Raw genomic sequence first — 24,295 nt, 5'->3', positions numbered from 1 at the left:
TTAGTCACATGATTGCACGTGCTCAGGAAACAAAATGCTACTGATGAGTGGATACTTGTAAACATGCAGTAACCAGAGGGGCATCCGTTAGAGAACCATAGTTTTCAGGTTTTAGACATTAGGATATTTCTAATGTTGTGAATTAAACTACGATTTTAATGCCGACGGACTCTCCAAGTCAGTTTAAAACGCTGACATGGCCGCAGTGGACACGAATAAAGCCAATCACGTTTCTTCTGGTGAGTTATCGAATCTCTTTACACTGTTCTCGACTTGACGCGATAAACAAGAATTCTTCCAATATAATCAGTGTTGAGTGCATCGCAACAGCACATCTAGTCCTGGGTTTTGTACGACACACTTATAAATATTGTAGCCTATTTTATTATTTTCAAGTTATTTGTTAGTTTATTTAGATTACGTATTTGTTTTTGTTGTGGTGGAAAGTGCTGGATTGATTGGAAGGATGTCCAAGCATATTGGGTGTCAAAGACAAGAGGAATGGGCTTATTGTGGGTGCTGTAGGATTCAGACCATTTTAGTGCTGTTTCTAAGTCAAAATGTAAAAAAAAAAAAACCCTCCACAGTCCCATTTTTTGTTTTGAATAGTGTGTAAAGCCAACCTAAGCTAGTCAGCACTGTTTTAAAATAGTGGTCACTATTTACAGTCTGTTTCACATGTTGTTAACTGACAGAGCTCCTTTAGGTTGCAGTGCATATTTTGAGGTGTTTCAGTATTAGAATTAGATCACAAGATGTGCTAGTCTGCTGTGTTATTAAATTGTTTTTGTATCTGACTTGTTTTGAAATATGCTTATGTTTTCGTTTTTTCTTCCTCTTGACCTTAATCCCATGTTATAAAAAGACCTGACTGTGTGTTTATGAACTCCTAAAGCCTTTGTACTCGGAAATCATAGCATGACTAGGCAATTTCTCATAAAACTAGTATTTAAAGGGGCCATAACACATTATTTTAATATGTTCCTTGAGAATGACTTGCAATATTAGTGTATATATGTGTGTGTGTGTGTGTGTGTGTGTGTGTGTGTGTGTGATATATAATTACACACACACACACAGTGCATCTGGAAAGTATTCACAGCGCTTCACTATTTCAATATTTTGTTGTTACAGCCTTATTCCAAAATGGATTAAATTAATTATTTTCCTCAAAATTCTACAAACAATACCCCATAGTGACAATGTAAAAGAAGTTTGTTTGAAATCTTTGCAAACGTATTAAAAATAAAAAAACGAAATTGAGCTCAGGTGTTTCCATCATCATGTTTCCACTGATCATCCTCGAGATGTTTCTACAACTTGATTGGAGTCCACCTGGGGTAAATTCAGTTGATTGGACATGATTTGGAAAGGCACACACCTGTCTATATAAGGTCCCACAGTTAACAGTGCATGTCAGAGCACACACCAAGCCATGAAGTCCAAGAAATTGTCTGTAGACCTCCGAGACAGGATTGTATCGAGGCACAGATCTGGGGAAGGGTACAGAACAATTTCTGCAGCATTGAAGGTCCCAATGAGCACATTGGCCTCCATCATACATAAATGGAAGAAGTTTGGAACCACCAGGACTCTTCCTAGAGCTTGCTGCCCGGCCAAACTGAGCAATCAGCGGAAAAGGGCCTTAGTCAGGGAGGTGACCAAGAACCCGATGGTCCCTCTGACAGAGCACCAGAGTTTCTCTGTGGAGAGATGAGAACCTTCCAGAAGAACAACCATCTCTACAGCACTCCACCAATCAGTCCTGAATGGTAAAGTGGCCAGATGGCAGCCACTCCTCAGTAAAAGGCACATGACAGCCCATCTGGAGTTTGCTAAAAGGCACCGGAAGGACTCTCAGACCATGAGAAACAAAATTCTTTTGTCTGATGAAACAAAGATCGAACTCTTTAGCCTGAATTATCCTATCACCTCTTATCACCTGGCAATACCATCCCTACAGTGAAGCATTGTGGTGGCAGCATCATGCTGTGGGGATTTCAGCGGCAGGAACTGGGAGACTAGTCAGGATCAAGGGAAAGATGAATGCAGCAATGTACAGAGACATCCTTGATGAAAACCTGCTCTAGAGCACTCTGGACCTCAGACTGAGGCAGAGGTTCATCTTCCAACAGGACAACAACCCTAAGCACACAGCCAGTATAACAAAGGAGTGGCTATGGGACAACTCTGTGAATGTCCTGGAGTGGCCCAGCCAGAGCCCAGACTGGAACCCCATTGAACATCTCTGGAGACATCTGAAAATGGCTGTGCACTGACAGACTGATCAAACCTGATGGAGCTTGAGAGGTCCTGCAAAGAAGAATGGGAGAAACTGCCCAAAAATAGGTGTGCCAAGCTTGTAGCATCATAAACAAAAAAAAACTTGAGGCTGTAATTGGTGCCCAAGGTGCTTCAACCAAGTATTGAGCAAAGGCTGTGAATAATTAAACGTGATTTTTTTTAATTTATTTTTTTTATTTTTTATTTTTTTTATACATTTGCTAAGATTTCAAACAAACTTCTTTCACGTTGTCATTATGGGGTATTGTTTGTAGAATTTTGAGGAAAATAATGAATGGAGGAAACGGGAGCATCCTATGCGGAAGACTTTTTGTTCGAAACACCTGACGCACGGATTAATTCTCCTCCCCTTCACATCTGACACAATATTTGTTATTCATATATCACCTTTGCAGTTTACATAAACCATAATTGACAAACTTCAACAGGGCATCTTAAATTATTTGGATTTATTATGAAAATATAAATTAATAAAGTTTCAGCAATCTAACGTCAAGTGCAAAGAGGTAATGCAGCTGCACAAAAACACGCTCTGAAATAATGAGTGAGTAGGACATTTACTTTCACAAATCTGTCTGGCTTTTGATTCCTTGGCTCCTTTCCTCATTTCTTAAGTGGGTGGAGCAAGGAAACAAGGATGCACAATTTTGGAAATTAGAAGCACCCGGCTGTTTGACTGTTTTAGGGCTCTCACGATTATGATGATTAATTGTCATGCTTTTGTCTTGGGTGCATGATAGCCCTTTTCCACTGAAATTGTGTTGGTTCTCGTGCCGAGCCTGTGCTTTGCTGGTTCACGGCCCGGGCAATCTGGAGCCTATCGTAAATCGGACGCCCTTTTCTACTGATTTGAAATCCGAACTTGGATGTCACGGGTTATTTGGCTACGTGGTATTCTTACATGACTACCTCATATATGGCACGTCACTGTGTTTGTGTACAACTTTTACTTGTGTTTTTGAGGACATATTTAAAAAAAGATAAATTCAACCCAACGTTATTACATTGCTCAACAAGATTGCCAGATATGACATCTACACACAAAACGACAGGTAACGAAATGACAATATTTTTATGATTTTTTTAATGAGGCTAAACAGTGGAATCGTTATTAAAATTGATGTCGCAGATGGTTATATTTGAATATTTTCCATTGAATATAATGTTATGTTTACATCTTGATTGAGGATCCCACCAGTTTACTTTACTGATTGCCGTGATCTTCCTAACTAAGTGACTAACTGGTAAAATAGGCAAGAAGAGTGTACAGAAATCTAATACATTTTGCAAATCTAATAAATTACTTGGATCAGATACAGAGGACACCCAACACCGGCATGCATCATTTCTTGCTGTATCTCCTCATAGTCTTTTGGGAAAGGCTTTTTCTTTGGTGGAAACACACGGCTGTGGAACGGTTCAGAATTCGCAATTGCCCAGGAACCCGAACCGTGCCGTTGAAAAGGGCTATGTGCTTCATAAAACCTCTGTCCTCTGTGACACTGCATGTCATTAACATTCCGTGTATGAACCCACAACAACAAATAACATTTGCTATTACACAATCATTAAATTAAAGTGAAACCGGAGTGCTTTGCATTCACTAAAATCCTTGTATATATTTTCCTGTGAGTTTGGCAGTGCCTCAAGTCTAGTTCAGAAGCAGGTTAATCTTCACGCGCTCTTCAGGAGCTTCAATCAGTGCAGTCCACAGTGTGGCTCATTAAGACTGTTGGAGTTCAATTGAAAGAAGCTCTCAAACACGCCATTCGTGCCATTATTTGGACAGTAAAATGTGAATGAAATTTAAAGTGCCCAATAATTGCGGTTATGTCAAATAACTGCGGTTAGATCAAATAACCGCAATTAGACTATTCTTTAATAATCGTGACAGGCCTAGGAGAAAGTTTTGAAACATGTTGATTGTTTTTATAGTACAATGACCTCTTAAATGTCAAAAGATGTCATGACCACTTTAATCCAATTACAGTACTTGAAGTACATTTGCCACCTGTTTTCACTTTCCTTTCACATAAATTATATTGGCCGTAAAAAACAAGTTTCTCAAAAATCTGAGAATTGTAGATTAATCCAGAATTAGCCTTTAGATTAGGTGTAGACGTTTATTATTATTGTTATTATGTATTACTCTTTTATACTACTGTATTGTTGAATTCTTGGTTCTGATTGGCTGACAGATCTTTCAAGAACCTGTTGCACCATTTTATGCCCATAATAGCCTGATTAATTATGACTGATAAATATTCCTCAAGCCTGAGAAAGTTTTTATTGATGCTTCATTCTTTTTTCGGCTGACGATATCTGTGGTGTTTGCTTTTTTAAAAAAACTGATATCACAGGAGCAGGCAGAAGCAAATCCAAGCATACCTTTTCATGCAGGCTTTTGCGGGCAGGAGTGGGATAAAATGTGAAAGTTGCGGGCAGGAGAAGATGAGATATATTTTTTGCGGGAGCGGGACATAATCTCGTGAGAACTGGCGGGAGCAGGACTGAAAAATCTGTCCCGTTCAGGTCTCTAGTGCCCCTCCATTTCTCGTCATGGCTGCATTAAAATCTCAGGTGTGCGTTTATTTACAATAATGCAATGGTCTGATGTCAGTTAATCCTACTTAATTGTATGTCCTTATGTATCCACATACTCTATCTTTTATTTTGATTCTGAGGAAAGTGAACCTGTTTCTTTGTATTTGCATGTGGTTGTGTGTGTGTGTGTGTGTGTGTGAAGTCCAGGGCAGACTGGCAAACCTTGATGTCATCTTTGATATAACAATATAATAACATGCTGGTAGTCATAGCCTTGACTTATTGTGACAGCAAGAACATGTGAGGAGCCATTGCAGGCCTGTGCTCAGAAAATATGACTACCTGTATAACTGGATATTTCTGCATATGATTGTTTGACGCTATCGGTTTTAGTCACACTTCAATTCTCGTGAGCAACTTCAGACACCCGCATTTGCAATTTTGAGGTCAAGTTTCCTATCACTCCAGTAGACTGCATTAAAATTGTTCTTGTTATACAGTAACAAAACACATTGTGTTTTGAGGCAAAATTCTTTAACATCCAGTGTGCAACATCCACCTGGATGATGTGACAGCAGCCATAGCTATTGGTGGAGATGACAGTAGAGCCCGCCAATTCAGGGATGTAGATTATTAGGAGGCCATGATTGATAAGGGCCAATGGAGGGTATTTGGCCAGGACACTGGGGTTATACCCCTACTCTTTATGAGAAGTGCCTGGGATTTTTTTTTTAATGAATGATTTAATCTGAAAGACAGGGTTCATTTGCAGTATAGTGTCCCAGTCAATATACTGGGGCATCAGGATCCACACAGACCGCAGAGTGAGCACCTCCTGCTGGCCTCCCTAATACCACTTCCAGCAGCAATCTAAGTTTTCCCCAGGAGGTCTCCCATCCAGGTACTGGCCAGGCTCAATCCTGCTTAGCTGTAGTGGGCAACCAGGCAAGAGCTGCAGGGTGATATGGCTGCTACGGCTGCTATGTGCAGTGGTGTACAGTAATAAATGTTACTAAGGGTGTTTATGTGAAGATGGCCTCAAACCTTTAGAACATTCCTCAAGTGCGTTCACTTCACTTTGTACAAGACAACTCTCATTAGTTCTTTCGGGTCATGTGTGTATAGACTATCTTTGAAATACTAAAGTAGAATAATGTTCATGTCCTGAGGCTCTAGCTAAGGCAACTTTAACCACCCTTTCCAGTGTTTTTTTCTTTTTTTTTTAATCTCGCAAACTTGTACTTCTAACACAAGTTAATCTAGAGTTTGGGCTGTTGAGTGGAGAGATATGAAAAGCATGCTTAATTCAATACCAAATGTCTTTTGCATCTGTAGACATTGTAATTTGTTGAGCTGCCATCAGGACATCAAAGGCCTGTACACTAGCAGTCAAAAATGTCCAAATCCCCAACACATCTCATTCTTGATTATTATGATTTTCCACTTTTTAGAATAATAGTAAAATCCTAAAATGAAAATATAGGAATTATGCTGTGTAGAGCATGCACAATTTATATTTGGTTACACTAATTTCAAGCATTTAAGCATAAGCCATTAGGTCAGAAGGTTTTTAAGATCATGAGACACATACACTGGTGGCCAAAATTTTGGAATAATGTAGAGATTTTGCTGTTTCGGAAGGAAATTGTTACTTTAATTCACCATAGTGGCATTCAACTGATCACAAAGTATAGTCAGGACTAGGCCTGTCACGATTACTACATTTGTTGGATGATTAATATTTCCAGAAATAATTGCGATAAATGATATTATTGTCATTTTATGCCACTGATATAATTATAATATAATAGCATAATAATGCAAGTTCACCCTTTCAAAGAGCAATGAAGTTTTAATTCTTAAGAATATTCAAACATTAGGATTGAAATGTTAAAAAAAAATATCCTAAATAAAACAGAAATAAAATAAAATCACACAAACAAAACAATAATGAAAGACTCTTTTGGGCTCTCAAATATAAAAAATTTGGCACAGGGGTATAGAGAATCGTTAATTTCTTAAAAGGCAATATACTGCCTATCCAGTTTCTCAATGGTTTGGATCTTTGTTAACAAAAAGTGCAAAGTAACATATTAGGAATAAGTTAGATATAAGTAACAAGGAGAACAGGATGGGATGGTTATGTTTTAGATGAGCTTCTAGGTTAGTTAAAGGGCTCGACATTAAGCATTGTGATGTGCTTGTCCTTCAGAAAAGTAAATTGGTCATTCACTTGTCCAAGTAAAAAAGTTACTTGTCCGGAAAGAGAAATAATAATAAAAAAATTTGCTGATGTGTTTTCTATAATTTGCAGTAAAAGTGGCTGTTTAATGTTAACAAAATGCATAAAAATTAAAAAAAAATCCTTAGAAATGACCCTGTTTATTTAATACTGTATGTGGGTTGTTGACAAATAACGTAATTGTGAACTTTTATCAAGATTGAAGATTTATCAACATTAATCAACAACACCACACCTTTACACTTAACATGTCCTCATCTAGTCTTCCATACCTGAAAAGATATAGAGACATTTGGCATGTCCCAGCAGGATATCAAATGTCAGATGGAACCCACTAAAATAAAAATCATAATATTCATGACATAAAAATGTATAGTATTTGTTAAAATTACTTTAACCGCAACACACTTTTTTTTTTCATATTTAAATAATTATAATAATAATAATACAAATTAATCTGGTGAAAATATGATACTACTTTTTACTTTATGACCTGACATTTTAGTTATTAAATAAAAAATGTGGATGTGTTCAAAATGTTTGGTATGTTCTGAGAATTATTTTATTTTAATTTATTTAGATTACCGGTATGTTGATTTTCCATTTTCATTATGGAAAACCTTATTTATGACTGACCCATGAAATTTAAGATGGATAATATATTTTCATTTTATGTACATTGTTAATATTATGGTGTTTATATTATCATTAACCAAATAACTTTTATGTTTGTATATTATTACATATTAAAATTGACTGATTCGCATGGCAGAGAATACCTGTATAGGTCAGACAGAGCACCCAGAGAGATTGAGATGAGAGATCTAACAGGTGTTTAAACGTTTCTCTTCATCCTGCAGCAGGTTGCATTACACAAAGCATTTTTGCTACTTCTGCAGTTCTTATCAAAGGTGTTGCATTATGAATTATGATGGAGCACCACAATATGAAAGGCTGCAAACCTGGATCGCTCCGAAGTTATGCGCTTGCAACGTTGACAGTTTTTTGTTTATAAATAGGTGCGATAGTTTTATCGCATCACTCTCTGAACATGGGTGCAGCACAATGACATTCACAAATAACATTAACCTTCCCAATCATAGATAAATGTATTGAAGCCCACCTGCCCACATCGCTCGAAAACCTTTTTTATTAAATGGTCAAAATTTACTAACTAAATCACACAAATTAAAATGCCCAAATACTTATGCCCTTTTTGGGCCGCTGAAAAGCCATTACAGGGCATTATGCTGTCAGAGCCAAAGCTTGGGATTTAGACCAATTGATGTATCCTGAGAATTAAGAAAAGGAATGAATGATTCTGTGGAGGCAAGTCATAGATCTAGTAGTTTTGGAGACTAATAATAAAATATCATCTGTTTAAATCATCCTCCTTTCTTATGGCGGCTATCCAAAGTAAAATTATCTGAATTGAATAAATTTGTTTGTACTGATGCTAACGGGTGTCTATAAAGTAACTTAATCCATCCAATAAAAGTATTCCCGAACCCGTATATTTCCAAAATCTTAAAGATAATCCCTTTCTATCATATCAGATGGCGTCAAGTAAGATGCATCGACCGGGGTCTGATAATTGTTCTAAGCAATCAGTGCTATTTAGTAGTTTTATTAATAGAGTTCTATATATTTACAACCACTAAATGGCCTTTTAAGGCCAGTTCTCACTGTTACAACAAACACCAACAAACTTGTGTTTTGCTTGTTGTTGATCACCTTTTAAGAAGATGCCTGACAATGAAGAGGTTGCGGATGAAGCGCAATTTATTATGCAACAATTTGAATCAAATTAACAAGTGGTGTTTTAATGGAGTGTAAGTACCACAGAAGAAAAGCTGTCTGCGTGAATATAATTGAAAGTCTGGTATCAGTGGCTGCTTATCAGGTTTTCCTACAAATCCAATTTACATTGCGTCCCTTTGGTACTATCTTCACCTCTCTGTTTTCCTTTCAGAAGAGGATAGACTACAGTTTCCAGTGACTCATTATGGTTCCATTGACTGCAAGGATGAATATAGCAACCCCAGATCGACCCCGTTAACAGACAGCTGGATAAGTGCTGAACAGGAAGAAGAAGCATTGCGCAGGAAGTTAAAATATTTCTTTATGAGCCCCTGTGAAAAGTACCAGGCCAAAGGAAGAAAACCTTTTAAACTGGTTCTGCAAATATTGAAGATTTTTCTAGTAACTGTACAGGTATTTGTGCAGATTTTTCTAGAATCTTTTTTGGTTTGTCATTGTAGTGTTGTGTTGATTAGAGACTTTTGTTGTGAACCCACATCTCACGAGCCTTTTGCAGAAGTTTAAAACTGTGTTGAGACTAAAGTCTCACTTTAGCCACAAAATTGCTCTTTAGCAGCTATGATGTGTCCACCACTCTGAATGAAAGCAAGTAATCAGAATTTACCTTCAGGCTCACACTCTTGTGTCACATAGTTTTAGCTAGTTTTAGGGGCCAAAGTACACTTAATCTCGCACTATGTCTTATGCGCTCTCTCTCTCTCTCTCTCTCTCTCTCTCTCTGTGCTTCCCTTGTCTCTAGCTGGTGCTTTTTGGATTAAGCAATGAGATGGTGGTGACGTTTAAGGAGGAGAACACAGCCTCGTTTAAACACATCTTCCTCAAAGACTATGATGATTCAGATGACGTGCTTGCGGTTTACAGGCAGAGTGATGTTTATGATCATATATTCTACACAGTAGAACAGGTAATGTCTAATTTTGAGGAAAACATGCACTCAATGTCCTGAGGTAGTGTCTTTTACTGAAATGAACCCATCCCTTGAAGACCCAATATGTCCATTTTGTACAAATAAATACAGATTTCCCACCATACTCCTGGTATTAAACTCTATTATACAGTGCAGTATTTTACCATTAAACTATTCAGGTGTGATTTTCAATATAAATCATATAATTCTTTTGTAATTTCTAACTAAGGCTAGATTTACTTTAAAGGATATATTTGGACAGTGGCTCATAACAGAAGTCTGCTTATGTTTGGCTTCGGAAACCAATTTAGTAGATTTCATTGTTTTGCTTGTTTTGTTAAACTGTGTATTTTTGCTAAGAAATGATTGCTGTGGAACTTTTTTGTACCCATCAGGCATTATTTTACAATTGTCAAAACACTTTTAACACCATTTCTTCATTTAGCACTTATTTAAATCCAATTTTCTGTGTTCCTTTTCTCATATCTTTCAGTATCTGGCTTTGCCGGAGACGACAGTGGGTCGCTATGCGTATGTTTACGGTGTTGGTGTGAATGGGAGCGCGCTCTCTCTGTGTCAACAGTATTATAAAAAGGGCCGGATTGACCCAGCTAATGACACCTTCATCATTGACCCACATGTGGTCACAGGTGACTGTTTTTCTGCCTTTCTTTCCTCCCAGTTTGTCCCTGTTTCTAGTTCAACTGATTATTCAGAGAATCAAGAGAAAAGTTGGAAACATTGTGTGCACAGCATCAAGGAAAGGATTTGAGGAAATTTAATATTTGTTTATTAACACTTTGACACAAAATGACCTTATAAGACATAATTTGTTTTATCTCACATCCTCTTTTGCACCTTGTCACTCACTGTTTTTCCTTCTGTTTTTTGTGTCTTGGTTCCCCGTCACTGATTGAACCACAGGAATCACTTTCTTTTGTAATTCTAAAAAAAGAAATCTGTTTACCAAACTTGTCTTCTTATAACCACTACAACACAGCTGGTGGGAGACTTGCAGTTGAGTCTTTCTCATGGAAGACTAATACATTTCTCTATTTTTTGTAGACTGTATTGGTGTGAACCCTTTGTCCAGTCCCACAGCAGGTCTGGGTGGTGATTACAGGAATTTCACCCTCAAGTTTCAAAAGTAAGTTCAACAGGACATTTATTGTGTAACATCTATTGCAGTTTCTTGTATTTCAATAATAATTTGATCTTATATTAACACATTCTCCCTCAGGCTCATTAATGTCACCATACAGTTTCAGCTGAAGGCCATAAATCTTCAGACCATCATACACAATGAAATTCCAGACTGTTACACTTTCTTCATCATGGTGAGTTGGCATGTAGAATGCCATTTTTGCTCAGAAAAAAATGCTTTAAACCCTCCAAAAATCTAGACTGAACAATTAACAGCAACTTGATATGGAAAAGCATCAGCTTATGTGTACCATGGAAGGACAATATATAATCATGAATATACACTGTCTGGCCAAAATACAAGTTGCCGTTTGGATTTAAATAATTGCTATGATCTGGGGTTGCAGCAATAAAATGAAGTCAGCTGAGTACCTGAATGTACTGAATGACCAGGTCATCCCATCAATGGATATTTTCTTCCCTGATGGCACAGGCATATTCCAGGACATCAATGCCCAGATTCATCTGGCTCAAATTGTGAAAGAGTGGTTCAGAGAGCATGAGGAATCATTTTCACACATGAATTGGCCACCACAGAGTCCTGACCTTAAACTTATTGAAGTCTTTGGGATGTGCTGGAGTAGACTTTATGGAGTGGTTTGAATAAATACCGTCAATACTGCCCTTAGCTGTGATTGCGGCACACATTCGTCATAGCATTGTTTCGATAACCTTATGCAACGTCACAGCCTGTATTTCTGTCTAGAATTGCATTCATTTTTGGCAGAGATATTGTATTGATGACGAGAGAGTCTTCTTTTTTTTTGGCCAGGCAGTGTAGAAACATCTGTTTTATAAAACGTATGTTAATATATTGGAAAATTCTGTATGTGTGTACATACACACATACAGAATTTTCCAATATATTAACATACGTTTTATAAAACGGATGTTTTTATGTACAAGATATACAGTACATAAATTCATACATACATATAATGTAATTATACTCAAATTAAAATTATGAATAGAATTGTATATAAAAAATGTCATTCAATATAAGATATTCTATATATTTCTATATATTCTATATATAATTAACTAAATACAGTATAACTACTGTAAATATAAGGTTACTGTTGTATGTGGTTAGTGTTAGTAGGTTTGTGCATCAAATAATTATAGTATACATACATGGATGTATGTATGCCTTTTTTCCTATTTTGTGCTCAGATTTTGCTGGATAACAAAGCCCACAGTGGTAAAGTTAAGATCAGTCTGGATAATCAGGCCTCCATTAAGGAATGTACAGACCCAAGTGTGTCTGGACAAGGTAAGGCTCTACTTTTTAAATTCCTTTTTCTTTTCTTTTTTTCAGATCAGGCCAAGTGAAGTGAAGTGAAGGAAGGAAGGGAGGGTGGGAGTCGATTATTTACTGAGATAACAACCTCTGAGGCTCCATCATAGAAGAGAGCATAACGGTCAATTAGCGTGTTTGTCTATGGAACCGCCGTGTTGTGCTATTTCACGTTAGGCTTGTAGACTCTACTTGGTAGAAGGGCTCTGGTGTTTGTCGAGTAGTACACGTGTATCAGTGTAATACTCCGGGCGGACACTTTACAAAGGTTCCGCCCTTCAAACCAGTGTTTATGCTGTATTAACAGTAAATGCGTTAATCACAATTAAGAAAAATGAACGCGTTAAACATTTTTTAATAAAACGCATGCATTAACACATTAATTTTGACAACTCTAATTCTAATACATTGTTTTTGAATGTGGATTAACCTCATTAGCCATGCTGTGTATCATTTGTGAGTCAATCTTAAGAATTTAGAAGTCCTCAGGATGAATTCTAAGCTGTCGTGGGGTTAGGAGCTACTTTTGTGTTAAAATGCTTCATAAATTAATCTTAGATGAAAATGTACTAATCCAATAATTAGGAGTGACACTCCCTTAATGTTTAAGAGTTGCTCCTAAATTTCTGCGTTAGGACCTACTTTTAACATTAAGATTTTTTGTGAATACGTGCCCAGATTTACTGTATTGTTTACATAGTGGAAATTCACTATATGTCTTGTACTCATTTGTTATATACTCTCTGTCCGTCAACCTGTATCTCACTCTCCAGCTGAAAGCTATTTTCGTGTGTGGTTTGATGGGGTGGTTGCAGTTGTGTGTGCTCTTTCTCTGGTCCTCTGTGGTCGCTCTATCATCAGAGGCATTATCCTTCAAAATGTAAGATATCTTATCAAATAAATTCTCATTAACGTGCAAACTTATTTATTTTAACACAAGAACAGTGGCTCTCAATGTGTAATATTCTATCTTTCTCTTTCTTTTCAGGAGTATTTGAAGTTCTTTAAGAGCTCTCTGAAACGTGCTGTCCATTGGGGAGACAGAATGGAGTTTATTAATGGATGGTATATTCTGCTCATCATTAGTGATGTGCTCACTATCACGGGCTCCATCATCAAGATCGGCATTGAGCAAAAGGTCAGTCAAGCGTTATGACAACATCTGGTTTTAAGCTGAAATCCCTTAAACTTTATGTAATTGGAGGGGACCAAACAATCATGTCCTGATATTTCATGAATCTGTTTCAACCCTCAGAGACTCTCATCCTACGATGAATGTGGGATCCTCTTGGGCACATCGACGTTATTGGTTTGGGTTGGAGTTATTCGCTACCTCACCTTCTTTCAGAAATACAATGTGAGATCAATCAATCAATCAATCAATCAAGGTTTATTTATATAGCGCATTGAAAACTACACATTTTGACCAAAGTGCTTTACACAAGAGATAACAATAACAACAAGACTAACTGTGGTTACACGCTAGGCACACTTATAGGCAAGGGAGAAAAAATTAGTCTTCAAATGAGATTTAAAAACATCAGTTGTGGCACAAGATCTAATATGAAGAGGCAAACTATTCCAAAGACAAGTTGCCCCAACAGAGAAGGCACAGTCCCCTTTAGATTTTGGATGGGACATGGAGATACTTAAGAGTGAAGTGCCTTGACGAGCGCTGTTCGATTCACTGTTTTGACGTTTATCCTACTGAAATAGGAATTGTGGTGGTTGGCATGTCGAAAGTCTCATCCCATTTTTTAAAATAGCCAATAGGCTTTAGTGTACAGCCTATTTAGTGAAATCTCCGGCTGCACAAAAAAATATAAATAAACGCCAGCCACTTGTCCTTGTAACACAAACGTGAATTCTCCGATATTCCTCCTCCTTCGAAGTGTAAAAATTCAAGCCAGATGGCACACAACCAAGGATGTTTGGGGATAAGGAAGATGATTTAGGGAGGGGAGCAACAGATAATATGCCTTTTCACCATGTTGTTTGCTAATAGAGCTGTTCAGCCATGACCTCAATTTGTCTAATTCGCCATTGGTGCCCTCTGGATTTTCCTAAGGAGTTTTTGAACTTATGTGTAAAACATGGTCTGTGGTAAACATTACATGACGATACGTGGACATTTTGTTCTACAACATAAATTACACACAGTCATACCTTAAATGTGAACATTACCTAAAATATGAGCTCATCTTTCAAGGACATCACAGCAACATACGTTAAAACTTATTTAAAAACTAGCAAGATGTTATTTTGTAAGTTGGGGTATTTGTAATTTATATGGTGTTTTCCTTCCTCAGATTCTCATTGTCACATTACGAGTTGCATTCCCCAATGTGATCCGCTTTTGTTGCTGTGTAGCGGTGATCTACTTCGGCTATTGCTTCTGTGGGTGGATTGTGCTTGGACCCTATCATGTTAAGGTACGCAGATCAAGCCTGATTGGTGGAGAGTGTGATTGACAGAAACTGGGTAACTCAGCTAATATTAAAGCTGACTACCACCCCTGGAGTCGCGAGTTCAAATCCAGGGTGTGCTGAGTGACTCCAGTCAGGTCTCCTAAGCAACCAAATTGGCCCGGTCGCTATTGAGGGTAGAGTCACATGTGGTAACCTCCTTGTGTTCGCTATAATGTGGTTCTCGATCTCGGTGGGGCTTGTGGTGAGTTGTGCGTGGATGCCGCGGTAATGCGCTCAACAAGCTAGGTGATAAAATAGGCAGATTAAGGGTTTCAAACACGGAGGCAACTGAGATTCGTCCTCCGTTACCCGGATTGAGGTGGGTCACTACGCCACCATGAGGACTTGTAGCACATTGGGAATTGGGCATACCAAATTGGCGAGAAAAGGGGAGAAAAAAAATGGTCTATTCAATTGTCAACCTAATATTGTAGTAATTTTATCAAATGAAGTGCTTTTATACAGAATCTTACAGTACAATCCAAAATACAACAATGTTGTATTTTGGATTGTAAAATGATTGTTGTGTCTCACAGCACATGCAAACTATATCTCATTAGATCGCAGCCTTTGCGGTTTAATTATCACACTAGGACATAACGTGATTTAAATTTGTGCAGAGAATATTTACGCATGTTATTTGTATGTCAGATGGTATGTTTTATTTATTTATTTTTTGTATTGGTGCATTTGTACGCGCAATTGTCAAAAGTACATAAGCACAGTATTGGACCCGAATCTGATATCAGTATTGGTATTGGCATATCCATAATTCTAAGACACTAAAACATGCACGTCTTCTCTACCTAGAGTTGTATTTAGAGTGTTCTGTGTTTTTGTTCCTTCAGTTCCGCTCTCTGTCGCTGGTGTCCGAGTGTCTGTTCTCTCTGATCAATGGAGATGACATGTTTGTGACCTTCAGTGGCATGCAAGAAAGCAGCATACTCGTTTGGGTCTTCAGTCAGGTGAGTTTAACACACGTCAATACACACAGGTACGTACATTCAGTATTAAACTAAAGACACTTTGTTCTTTTGCAGGTTTACTTGTACACGTTCATCTCTCTTTTTATTTACATGGTGCTCTCACTCTTTATCGCGCTCATCACTGGAGCTTATGAGACCATCAAGGTAAGAGAAGGGGGGTTGTGGTAGATGTAAAGATAAAAATGAATAACATGTTTTTGTGAACTAGCAATTAAGTCATTTAAATCTTCTTTATCTATTTTTATTAGGATTGTTCTAGGATTGTTGTTTTTGTTTTCTAGTTAACTTTTGATTCAAGGTGAAGGCTAATGGTTATATATTACAGTAATTCAACAGAAATTGTTATTTGGAAAAAGAGAAAAACAAGTATGCACTGAAGAAAATGAAAAATTACATATCAGAAATGACGGTCTATTACCTGACAAAATACAACAGGGATTTGTCAATTGTTTTGAGTATTTACCAATAAATCAAACAGATCTGGATTTTTATATATGAAAAACTGGGGGAAATGTTGAATGGGGATGTTTGTATCATGATATTCTTTCATTTCCTTTCAGCATCAAATTCAGGAACCCATCCATATTACTGACCTGCATGCATTCATCGCTGAGTGCACGGACACGGCTTGCTCTGGAAAGTTCCGTGGAATTGAGACCTCCCCGTGCTCTATCTTCTGCTGTTGTGACAGGTCTGTCACCTTGGAAACAAAGAAAATGCCTTGTACTATCAGATCTAATGGACTCTTTTCACACTTCTGGGTTTTGGAACATGGAAGTAAATGATTGCAGGGTAAACTTTGATAGCCGTGAATGGGATACAATAGAAAATATTCTTTTTACTCCAACTTCAAAAGAAAAACACCCGTCACGTTTCCACAACTTTCCAATTGAGAAAAATACAGAGCAGTGGATTATGAAATTCAGAAGAGAGAAGATGTCAAATTTGCTGTCACTCTCTCAGCAGCTGTATTAAAAACGTGTTTTTAATAAGAGTAATATAGCATAATGTATAATACATTTATAATGTATAAAGTTATAAATTTACACTAAATAATTTTAAGTTTCCTTGATCCATGCTGCTAAATAAGGTGGAAACATGTCATCACAGTCTGTGAAAAGGGTCCATAATAGTTTTGTTGAAACAAAAGGTGTAAAAATGATTGAAAAGTATTTAAAGTTGTTGATTTATAAGTAAAGAAGTTAGTGGTTTGAAACTGTAGGGAGGCCGGCTCATTTGAAGTGCATCATGGGAGTGGGTGGTCACTGCAGAGCTTGTTTGGCATACTTCGTTGGCCGCAATTTTTGGTGGATCGTTTCTCTTCAGGATCATGGGTAGTGTAGTTCTTCAGAAATTCCGGTATTAAACATGATTTTTTTTTTTTATATATATATATATATACAAATCTTAATAACAAAAAATTATGGCTTCAACAGAGGCACATGGTTGGTATGTCTTTTGTAATGAATTTTTTTTATTGATTCATATGTACATGACAAAGAAAAACCAAACACATGGAATCAACATTTTACATTCAAACCCCACTAATACAATCCCACCCTGACCCCAACAAACAGCCCTGTGGTCCCACATAATAACACACACACAAAAAAAAAATATATATATAACAGAGGTGGGGGACTCGAGTTACATGACTCAAATCGCAAATTTATTGACGTCTTGCTTGACTAAATGAAGAAAATGACTTGATTTTGACTTGAGAACCAGCGACTCTAGTCTTGACTTGACTCAACAATGTTTTTTATTATTTTCAATATCGACGAAATGGAAGACGAAAATGGCCAGAAAAATCTCTAAATTAACCCGTTTCCTCTTGAAATTAAAAATAACGAATGCTGACAATCTCTGCCCTTGTGTGCAAGACATATGTACCTGTAAACATCTCAAAAAATGTGTTGTGGTGTTTCATGACCCTTTAAGGTGAATATTAGATGGAGGTTTTAATGAGTTAAACGTATCTCCCTAACCTCAACCTCAAACTTAAACCTAAACCAAATGAGAGGTAGACACAAAACCGGTATCCTTAACCAATGACTAAACCTAACTGAAAGATTCCAAAAATAAAATGAGAAAGGAAGGCACATTTTCTGAAAGCATCCACGTTATTTCTTGACACTTTCTTCTCACGTGTCCACTTGTGTGCTCCGCTGGTCTCGAGCCGTGGTCTTCCGAGTCCAAAGTCCAACACTCTATCAGGTGAACTATTGTGCAAGATAATCACGTTGGATTAGTTGTGTAAATGTTGGTGAGTCTTTAATACAAGAATTAAAATGTCATTAAAAAATGTTAAATGATGCTTTAGAGGAAAAGTGTTTTCATATCATAACATAGAAGTGTGTGAGCAAATGAGCGAAAAATAAGTGTTTATAAAATCATCAGTCGTTGTAGTCGTGACTTGTGTGAAAGTGAATAAACCGCACAGTTGTTGTAGCACCTCTAGTGTTAATTTCACCAGGAAACTGCAGCAAAATGTAGAATTCGGCACGAAAAAAGACATTATATTAAAAAATGTATAGTAATGTTAAATCTGAGACTAGATTTGAGATTTCCACACAAGTACCATCACCACTCTAGTCTGTCTACTCGAGCCACACTCAAACAAACAGTACCATTGTGTTAATACTCTTTAAAACTGACCTCATGAACCAAGTGGCTTACATTATAGTTATTTCTATACATTACACTGGGATATGAGAAAATATTTGAACAAAAATAATGTGTTTTACATACTTCACCTTTAAAGGTTTCTGAAGGCTATCTTGTAATCTGTTTGTGTAACCCTGCAGAACAACCACATATGAGGACATCCTCCTTATCAACTAATGAAGTCATGAGGCTTGAAGCCTGACAACACCTTCCTCTGCTCGTCACATTGCAGTACTGCAACAGGACTGAAGTCAATGGTAAAATGAGGAAAGCTCCAGACAAAGGACCCAAGAAGTCACAGCCACTTAACTTTGGGCCTTAAGTGGAGGAGCACATATAAGATTTTAGTTAAACCACAATCTGAAACATTTTAGTTTTACCTTTAACTTGTTTTTAGTTTTATTTCAACTTGTTTTTAGTTTCATTTCAACTTAAATCCAGAGTTTGCTTGATGCCCCAGTACTCTTTTAATGTATGCTGGAAATACTACAGGATAGAGAGTAGAAGAAACTGCACACAGGCAAATGTTGTGTATAGTATAATTCCCTAAATATTGATTTCACAAGTCCATTCAGTGTATGTGTGCAGTAGTGTGCAAGTGGGTCATAACTCACAAATACTCAGAGAGAGACACTGCTGTGCGAGTGGTCAAAGAAACATAGCTATTGCTGCTCATTCTCTTTTACATGTTTGCTAAATGTCAAGTGAATTGTAACTAACATCTAGTCATGTGTAATGTCTGCATCTCACATAAATCAGATGTTTGTAGCAGAGACCGAATTGCTTTTGGCTTGCCAAAGCATTTATCAGGTGTAAAACTTTAGGTATTTTGGGTAAAGTTTAGGCATTATGGCTGGTTCCAGGCATGGGTAATGCAAATACCGAACCATGCACAAATTACATGATTCAAACATCTTGGGAAATGTTGCATATTTTTCAGCACTTGAGAAAACTAGCTCTCCCTGGAGTCATTCATAAGAGTTGTTTTCTTATAGTGACCCTTATGGTACCCTTATTTATGATAAAAATGTATGTTCTGCAAATATATGCCTCAAAACTGGAATTTTTAATGTTAATGCCTTTATAATATCATGATGTCTTAGATGGCTTTAATTTGAAGTGTAATTAATACCTCATTGTTGGATGTGATGTGATGTTAAGTATGATGATATTCATGTTTTTGTGAACTTTTGATACAAGTACAGAGGAATTTTAAGTGAATTTTAGGCAGATTGATGCATTGTATTACAGCTATAAACCAGTGTAATCGAATCACTCACTTTGCACACAATAATGTTGTTTTATAAATGACATTAGAGATGTAAATATTTCATTAAGAATACAAAATGTACAATGTCCCATCTTTTTTAGCTTTATTTTAAAATGTTATGCATTTGTGTTGATCCAAGGACACTGGGATAAGATTAAGGTTATTGTGCTCATATTAGAACAATAGAGCTAATCAAAGGAATATTCCAGGATCAATTAAAGTTAAGCTCAATTGACAGCATTTGTGGAAAATTATTGATTACCACAAACATTAAATTTTACTTACCCCTTCTTTTCTTTAAAATAAAGCAAAAATCTGGGTTCCAGTGAGGCACTTACAATTGAAGTGAATGGGGGCCAATCCGTATAGAAGTATAGCCACAAGACGTAAACAAAATATGTTAACTTGATTTTAGTGTGATAAAATCACTTACTAATTAAGTGATTAGTGACTTTTTCTGTGTAAACTTTGTTGCCATGATGATTTAATGTCAACAAACCCTAAAATGGCTGTAAACATTATTTAAACAACTTCGCGCAAATACGGTTTTAACTAAATAATTTGTGTAATTGCTTTTATAAAATGATAAGCTTCACATTTCTGCCTTTAAACCCTCCAAAAAATTGGCCCCATTCACTTCCATTTTAAGTGCCTCAGTGAAGGTTTTTTTATTTATTTTTATTCAAAATAATATTTTGTGATAATCAACATTATGCCACAAATGCTGTTGATTGAGCTTAACTTGTATTGAACCAGGAATGTTCCTTTAAGAATAAATTCATTCAAAGTGCTTGACCCATATAATGGGTATAGCATCACTTAAGGGGACAAACAAGCCTAATTTTATGTTTTATATTATACTTGACTGAAAAGAGAAGTGTATTGATGATTATTTAAATTCTGGGGCTTGATGCAAGCCATTTACACAACTACAGACCAAGTGGGACCAGTCATGTTAAGTAATGTTGAGATCTCTTTGGTCATATAACATGTTTTTATTGTTATTATAATTAATTTCACTGTGTTGTTTTGATATATAATTCAGTCATGTTCTAGAGTAATGTTTTATTTACACTGATCAGCCACAACATTAAAACCACAGACAGGTGAAGTGAATAACATTTATTATCTTGTTACAATCGCACCTGTCAAGGGGTGGAATATATTAAGCAGCAAGTGAACAGTCAGTTCTTGAATTTCATGTGTTGGAAGCAGGAAAAATGGGCAGGCGTAAGGATCTGAGCTACTTTGTCAAGGGCCAAATTGTGATTGCTCGATGACTGGGTCAGAGCATCTCCAAAACGGCAGGTCTTGTGTGGTGTTCCAGGTATTCATTGGTTAGTACCTACCAAAAGTGGTCCAAGGAAGGACAACCAGTGAACCGGCAACAGGATCATGGATGCCCATGGCTCACTGATGCATGCGTGGGGAGTGAAGGCTAGCCTGTCTGGTCTGATCCACAGAAGAGCTACTGTAGCACAAATTGCTGAAAAACTTAATGCTGGTCATGATAGAAAGGTGTCAGAACACACAGTAAATCGCAGCTTGCTGTTTATGGGGCTGCATAGCCACAGACTGGTCAGAGGGCCCATGTTGACCCCTGTACGCCAGCAGTGTGTGCATCGTGTACCTGAGGAAGAGATGGCTGTAGGATGCACCATGGGAAGAAGGCAGGCCGTTGGAGACTGTGATGCTCTGGGCAATGTTCTGCTGGGAAACCTTGGGTCCTGGCATTAATGTGGATGTTACTTTTACACATACCACCTACTGTACCTAAATATTGTTGCAGGCCACATACACCCCTTCATAGCAACGGTATTCCCTGATGGCAGTGGCCTCTTTCAGCAGGATAATGCTGCAAAAATTGTTCAGGAATGGTTTGAGGAACATGACAAAGAGTTCAAGGTGTTGAGTTGGCCTACAAATTCCCCAGATCTCAATCCGATTGAGCATCTATGGGATGTGCTGGACAAACAAGTCCAATACATGGAGGCCTCACCTCTCAACTTGCAGAACTTTAAGGATCTGCTGCTAATGTCTTGGTGCCAGATACCACAGGAAACCTTCCAGGGTCTTGTGGAGTCCGTGCATTGATGGGTCAGTGCTGTTTTGGTGGCATGAGGGGGACCTACACGATGTTAGACAGGTGGTTTTTAATTTTGTGGCTGATTGGTGTATATTGTGTTGTCTCTTGCTTTTCTGTTGTGAATTCATTTAAAGCACACAATCAGTAAACGGAGCACACTTTCTAAAACCTTTAAGACTTTCTTGTACTAACAGAGGAAGCTAAACAAATTGTTAAAAATATGCCACATTATCACACTCAGGGCTGATGGTGCATGTTAACCAAATCACTATTTCAGATGTGCATCTGATTTATTTCATTAATGGTAAGTGAAACTGCTAAAAAGAACCTATTCTAATACTTTTTGTTAACCAAGGTAGTGAAATGTTGTACAAGAATGTACTGTTTACTATTTAGACCTTAAAATTGGAGGATTTTTCTGATCTTGTCTGTTTGTTTGTTTTTATCTTTTTGAATAGTGTCATTGCACATTTTTCTGAATCTATCAGTCATGTTTTATAACACCATTTTGATATGTATTAGGTTATTCAATAGAGAGATTTTCTAAAGCCTTTTTTGGTTATTGTTCCAGAATAGAATAAATTGACTTTTTTTACATGCAATTACACTGCCTGGCCAAAAACAAAAGACATGCTCTAATATTTTGCTAGACTGCCTTTAGCTTTATTGTGCACATTTGTTGTGGCATTGTTTAGACAACCTTATGCAATGTCACAACATTTATTTCCATCCAGAGTTGCATTCATTTTTGGCCGAGATCTTGTATTGATGACGGGAGAGTTGAACCACTCCGTAAAGTCTTCTCCAGCTCATCCCAAAGACTTTAAATGGGCTTACGGTTAGGACTCTGTGGTCTGTGGCCAATTCATGTGTGAAAATGATTCCTCATGCTCCCTGAACCACTCTTTTTCACACAATTTGAGCCAGGTGAATCTTGGCATTGTCGTACTGGAATATGCTTGTGCCGTCAGAGAAGAAAAAATCCATTGATTGGGATAACCTGGTCAATCAGTACATTCAGGTAGTCAGCTGACTTCATTTTATTGCTGCATAAAGTTGCTGTGCCTTGAGCTGACCAATTGAAGTAACCCCAGATCATAACAATGTCTCCAGAGGCTTGTGGTCACTATTGTTTAGTCCCAATCCTGTAAGTTCTTGTTGCATTGTGCATGTGGAAATTCTCTTCCACTATTAAACGTAGCCTTGAGTTTTACTGTCGATTTATTACGATGTGACTTTTTAGTGATTCCTGATCACGAAATATTTGTTTTCGACCACATTTCTTCTATGAAGCTTATGATTCAAGTTTTAATAATGCTTTGGACAGTTCTTAACCCAATTCCAGTGATTTCAGCAATATCATTAGTTGTTTTCTTTGCTTGATGCAGGCCAATAATTTGCCCCTTCTGAAACACAGTAACATAATTTTGTCTCATTTCTTAACCATGTCTTATGACATGGTTAAGAAATGAGAAGCTACATACTGAATAAGTTAGGATTAAAAGAATTGTTGCCAGATGAAACCTATTAATCATGCAATAATGATCCAATCATATGCTCTTAACCCTTGTGCGACCTTCGGAACATTTTTGTCTTTTTCGATGGTTTTGCTAATGGCATTAATTTGACCACAGGTGTGTATTTTTGGGGGAATTTTTATATTTCAACATCAGTTCCTATAATACATCTATATTACACTGTGTACACAAAATAGTCACACACAGGAACTTAAGGACAAAAATGTCCTGATTGAAATCCATTAAAACTAAAAAAAATATATTTGTAATATTTTCCACCAGATGGCACAATTTTTTAGCATGTTTAGCCTATGGAGCAAATACATGCTTTTTCCACACTATTTTCTGCTTTCTGTATGATAGAGCACTGCAGGCCATTTAAATAAATTATGCAGCTACAAAAAAAATTGGGTGTGTTGGTATGGATGTCAGAGTGTGTTTTGTATGTGTGTATTGAGACATTTTTGTGTGTGTAAAAAACAACAGCGATGTTATGTAAACAAATTGGAATTTAAAGGGTTAAAATCCTGAAAATTAATATATACTTGGTAGTTATGATCAGGACTGATGTTGGTTAAAAAAACTAACTTACTGAAAGTGGAAAATAATATAAATATATAATATTATTATGGCAGTTTTTTGACTGACATTTTTGTCCTCTAAGGAATTCTGAGTACATTTTTAAAACTGATGCACAAGGTTAACCCTTGGCAGTGTATTTTTTAGTATCTCATTTGACCACAAGGTGGTATATTAAGAGCATTATTTCACAAATCTCAACCCTTTCTAGTTCAATGTCTCTGGCACCTGTTATGGAATTCACTTCCAAAATGGATTAAAAACAATTATTTTATTTATAGAGATTTAGCAGACTGTGAATGTGGGGTGGGAGTTTCTTGGCCTGTATACATGAGTAGCTGGTTTAATCAGGTGCACTAACAATTGCTTTAGTCAGGTGCATGCTATTATATGAGACTGCTATC

The 24,295-nt window shown here is 37.0% G+C and overlaps 1 protein-coding gene across 2 annotated transcripts; it reads left to right on the top strand.

Moving 5' to 3' along the window:
- Positions 1 to 21: 21 nt before the first annotated feature.
- LOC127644266 (mucolipin-1-like) lies at positions 22 to 22,901 on the top strand. 2 transcript variants are annotated; one of them, XM_052127372.1, is made up of 15 exons: positions 22 to 239; positions 9,066 to 9,304; positions 9,651 to 9,815; positions 10,312 to 10,468; positions 10,884 to 10,965; positions 11,059 to 11,155; positions 12,195 to 12,294; positions 13,092 to 13,198; positions 13,307 to 13,456; positions 13,574 to 13,675; positions 14,628 to 14,750; positions 15,635 to 15,751; positions 15,827 to 15,916; positions 16,333 to 16,463; positions 18,580 to 22,901. In XM_052127372.1, the coding sequence occupies exons 1-15, from the start codon at positions 197 to 199 to the stop codon at positions 18,614 to 18,616; spliced, it is 1,740 nt and encodes a 579-aa protein (XP_051983332.1). In that variant the 5' UTR covers positions 22 to 196; the 3' UTR covers positions 18,617 to 22,901. The 2 variants fall into 2 exon arrangements, with proteins under 2 accessions (XP_051983332.1, XP_051983331.1); XM_052127371.1 differs by having other exon boundaries at positions 9,063 to 9,304.
- The last annotated feature ends 1,394 nt before the right edge of the window (positions 22,902 to 24,295 follow it).

This window comes from Xyrauchen texanus, chromosome 5, assembly GCF_025860055.1.
Source record: "Xyrauchen texanus isolate HMW12.3.18 chromosome 5, RBS_HiC_50CHRs, whole genome shotgun sequence".
NCBI classification, from domain to species: domain Eukaryota; kingdom Metazoa; phylum Chordata; class Actinopteri; order Cypriniformes; family Catostomidae; genus Xyrauchen; species Xyrauchen texanus.
Note: the sequence above shows the minus strand (reverse complement) of the source record. Positions and strands in the feature narration are given on the sequence as shown.